This window comes from Hevea brasiliensis, chromosome 9, assembly GCF_030052815.1.
Source record: "Hevea brasiliensis isolate MT/VB/25A 57/8 chromosome 9, ASM3005281v1, whole genome shotgun sequence".
In the NCBI taxonomy this organism is placed as follows: Eukaryota; Viridiplantae; Streptophyta; class Magnoliopsida; order Malpighiales; family Euphorbiaceae; genus Hevea; species Hevea brasiliensis.
The window spans coordinates 95,112,398-95,117,426 of NC_079501.1; the positions used below are offsets into that span (position 1 = coordinate 95,112,398).

Genomic DNA, 5,029 nt, shown 5'->3' on the forward strand with positions numbered 1-5,029 from the left:
CATAGAGCCCAATTAAATTTAATTAGATCCATTTAAGAACTACCCATATTAAATTTAAACAAAATAAAATTTTATTTAAATTTAATTAAATTAATTTCCCCAAAATTTTATTATTATTTTTCAAGATCATGCCACGGAATTAATAATTCAGCTCCATGCCTCCAATTACATCTTAGAGTCATATAATTTTTCATCATCGGGTTTCCCACGGCCTCAATGCACATACTAATCACAAAGTAAGGGTCTACACTCCCCAAGCAGATTTTTTAGTTTGTTTGTTTCAGATTTATACTGTCATCCTAAAAAAAAAATAATTAAAATATTAAAAAATTTAATTGAAATTACACCTAAATTTAATTTAATTTTGATTCCTAAAATGAAATCGAACCGCACAGCGTTCTAAATATTGCCCGCAGATTAGCGTCTTTGTCGGCCTACGATTGTCGCCGTCTGTTCTCAACTTGTCAAAATCAGACAAGATTCCTTGTCCCCTTTTTGGCTCAACAGTGACTACAAATCCACAACTGGTCGATGAGAGTTGGGAATGTTCACGCCACTGATCAATCATTTGTTGGTATTTTATTTTATTTTTATTAATTTAATTTCAATTTAAATTTAAATTTAATATTTTATAAATTTAAAAAATAATTTCAATACTATTAAATTACTATAGTTTTTCATTTTATTTCAATATTTAAATAAATTATACAATAATAAATTGCATTATTAAATTCACTAAAAAAAATAGAAATGTTAATCAATATGTGTATGTTCTAACATTACCTTATTGTAAATAAATAGTTTTATTAAATTAATATTACGAATTAAATAAAAAAACGCTTTTTATAAATATAATTTTTTAGATTTATTTATATATAAATGCGATTTGTTTCATCTAATGCATGCAAATTAATTAGGGTAAATTAATAATTTTTTAATTTTATAATATATCGTAATTAATATTTATGGCTTTATATTTTAAAAAATAAATATTCATAAATTTTGATTTTATTGTATGCTTTCAATTTTCCATATTTTTTTAATTTTTATTAATAAAAAATAAAAATACCTTAATATTTCATAAGATAAACTATTATTTCGTATTTAATTATGAATTTTATCACTATTATAATACTTTCATTGCTTATTCTCGGTCTAATCTTATAGGTAAAATTTACTTAAAAATCAATTTCACTTCACTCATCGAACTACTTTTTGGTCTATTATTTTAATATTTTATTAATTAAAATATGTTAAATTTATTTTTAAATGAATTATTAATAATATTTAACTAATATATTTCTTAGATATCATTTTACTTAAGTTTCGAATCTTCTAGCTTATTAATGCATTTTAATTCTCCAATAATTTGAAAATAATAATAATAATAAATTATTATTATAATTATTTTAATATATCAAATGATTCCCTTATGATCAATATGGTCAAAATTTAGTACACTAGTGTAAGGTTCCTAGCAAAGATGTTTTTTACAAATTATAAAAATAAATATTATGTTTTAATAAAATTTCAATAATTCATATAAACATAAGAAAATCTAATTAATTGATATCATGATCATTTAATAGGATGTGTTTCATATGCCCTTTCTTTTCTTTTTTATAATCCGATTTATCGTAAATATATGATGAAATTCACATATAAAATAATTCATATAATTCTTTTATATATGATAAATAAGATTTAGGCAAGTTTTTTCCCTTGACTTTGCTACTTGGGACTTGGATTATGAAATATGGATCAATAATTAAAAAGATGCTTACCACTCCCAGCAATGTTTAATGGTCAATTCATTCTATGGAAATGTCTTAATTTGGGGACGTCGATAGTCGATTAGCGATTTCAAATTTATGGTATGTTTAGTATTACTGTTAAAACGATGTTGAGAATTAATTAGAAAGTATTAAAAAATAATTTAAAATTAAATTTAATAAGTTATAAAAATATTAAAACAACAAAATAACTTTTTTCAAACTGTTTGTTTTAACAGTATCTAAAATAAAATTTTTTTCTTTTAAAAGTAGATTTCCCTTTACACTTTTAATGTTAAACAGATACTTAGTTTTGAAAGATTATAAAATACTACCGGTGCATGTAAAAGTAGTGTTCTCTCACACACAAAAAAATAAATTCTCCTTGTAATATAGAAAGTATATTTCACATAATTATAAGAAATAGTACATACACCGAGCGCATTTAATAATCTCTCCTTACTTTTAGCTCGGTAGATTGATTCTCAAATCTAAGCCTAAATAATAATAATAATAATAAAGAATTTTAGCAATTATTATCTCCTTTGCTGTTCACGAGCGGTACAGGAAATGGATATTGATCCGCAAAAGAAAAGTAAACGCAGTTCTGGCATCATTTGTATTTATTGAGAAAAATTCGCAGCTGCCTTTTCTTACTTGGGGCCATCGTCTCATGACGTTGACCTCCTGATTCAGTTATAAATACTCACTAGCATCGGACACCCACCAACCAAAACTAAAACCTAGCAAAACCCAAGATATGGAGAGATATACTTTTTCTTCTTCAAGCCAAATTACACACATTATTATATTAACGTGCGTCTTTGTTGTTATGTCTGCGACCTTGGTGCATGGCCAAGGCACTCGTGTTGGTTTCTATGCTACTACTTGTCCTAGAGCTGAATCCATTGTAAGCTCAACTGTTGCAACACATTTTCGAGCTAACCCTGCAATTGCTCCTGCTTTGCTGAGGATGCATTTCCATGATTGCTTTGTTAGAGGTTGCGATGCTTCTGTCCTTATTGATGGTTCCAATACTGAGAAAACTGCCCCACCAAATCTTGGGTTGAGAGGCTATGAAGTTATTGACGATGCCAAGACTCAGCTTGAAGCTGCATGTCCTGGAATTGTTTCTTGCGCTGATATTCTTGCACTTGCAGCCCGTGACTCTGTTGTTCTGGTAATCATCACATCTAATTAATCATAATGCTGCAATTCATCAGGACATTCAAACTTAAATGCTTATTTTAGCAGAGTTATAGATCAATGTGCATATATATACATATGCTTATTGCTCAAGTTAGCTTCTTCAATTTTCATGCGGACTGGTGGACGAAGTTGGCTAGTGCCTACCGGACGGAGAGACGGCCGGGTGTCATTGTCATCTGAAACAACTGATTTGCCTGGCTTCAGAGAATCCATTGATTCCCAAAAGCAAAAGTTCTCTGCCAAGGGTCTTAAACAAGATCTTGTCGTACTTGTTGGTAAGCTTTAACATTATAATATGTCCTTCCTAGATTCTGCTATGGTTATGTAAGCGCTTGATCCAGTAATGTAACACTTGTCTTCTTCTATATACAGGAGGACACACCATAGGAACTACAGCTTGCCAGTTCTTTAGTTACAGATTATACAACTTCAATGGCACCGCAAGTTCTGATCCTGCCATTAATGCTTCATTCCTTCCTCAACTAGAAGCACTGTGTCCACAGAACGGAGATGGGACAAAGCGAGTTGCTTTTGATACAGGTAGTGAAAACAGATTTGATGCATCTTCCTTCGCCAACCTGAGAGATGGGCGAGGAATACTCGAGTCTGATCAGAAATTGTGGACTGATGCTTCGACGAGAGCAATTGTTCAACGTTTCCTGGGTATTACTGGTTTAGCTGCATTCAATGTTGAGTTTGGAAGATCCATGGTTAAGATGAGTAACACTGGAGTGAAGACAGGCACTGATGGTGAAATTAGGAAAATATGTTCTGCAATAAACTCATGAGACTGCCAAGAATTTCCCATACGCGAAAGAAAAAACTTATCTAAATCTAGTTTCTCATAAAATCTAGATATAAATATATGGATTTTATGAATTTTATCTTATATATTGCATATTGAATTAAGATGGACTTGGTAAGTTCCCATATGGGAATACATATCTTCTATTGAAAGTGTGAAATAATCTATCATTTATCTTGTGAAAGGATAATGATATGATTTATTATATAGGGATGAATATTGATGTATTTAGTGTAAGCTGATAATGAAATGATATAATGTTTCAAACTATATATATATTCTCTTATATGAATTTTTATGCATGAACTTAATTATTATTCAATTATTATAAAATTTCTTTAAAAAAAGAAAACTTAAATTAAAAAATTATTAAATTTAATTAAATCGGATTAAATTAAACCGAAATCAAATCAAAACTAATATCAATTGAAACCGATAGTAAAATTGAAATATCCTTTAATTCAATCTCGGACCTTAGAAACTTCGGACTAAAACTAATCGCGTCTATCTAATCCCAATAATTGTTAAAATAAAAATAAAAAATTTAAATTAAATTAAGATTATTTTTAACTATATAGTTCATTAATTATTATTTAATCAATCTGATTTTTTATAAATAAAGAAGAAATATATATATATATATATATATATATATATATATATATATATATATATATATGTGAATCTTAATAAATTTGAGTATTTATTAGATATACTTTAATAATTTTATAAAAATTTTGATACAAATATTTAATATAATAATTATTAAATTGATCTTCGTAGGAAATCCAACTTATATTAGATATGGACCTTATCAATATCCAAAAGCCAAAAATACGAAAAATAAGTTATTATCATTATTTGGTGGAAAAAGGTGAGCATGTCGCCAAAATTTAGAAAAGTTAATCATACTTTGAGGGTCAAGTTGAAGAATGGAACAAGCGTAATGATAAATTATATTAATTAGTTAAGATGCGTTTCATCGATCCTTTCTATGAATTGATTAATGCAAGCATCAAGAGAAGCTTCTACCCATAATTCATTTGGCTTTTGCTTAATTAATCTTTGAAAATGAATATAGTACATTTTATATATTCAATCATTATAAAATAATGTGTTTATTTTTTTATTATTTATTTTGTCATGACCCAACTTATGGGCTGAACCGGCACTAGGATCTGGGCCAGCCTAAAGCCCCCGAGGCCCGTAGTAAGCTTAATTATTCTTCAACCTAATCCTAAGG

At 28.1% G+C, this 5,029-nt stretch overlaps 1 protein-coding gene across 1 annotated transcript; it reads left to right on the forward strand.

Annotated features, from left to right (window-relative positions):
* Positions 1–2,514: 2,514 nt before the first annotated feature.
* LOC131183445 (cationic peroxidase 2-like) lies at positions 2,515–4,013 on the forward strand. The gene is made up of 3 exons (XM_058154213.1): positions 2,515–2,952; positions 3,073–3,256; positions 3,354–4,013. Exons 1-3 carry the CDS (start codon positions 2,533–2,535, stop codon positions 3,767–3,769), a joined length of 1,020 nt encoding a protein of 339 aa, XP_058010196.1. The 5' UTR covers positions 2,515–2,532; the 3' UTR covers positions 3,770–4,013.
* The last annotated feature ends 1,016 nt before the right edge of the window (positions 4,014–5,029 follow it).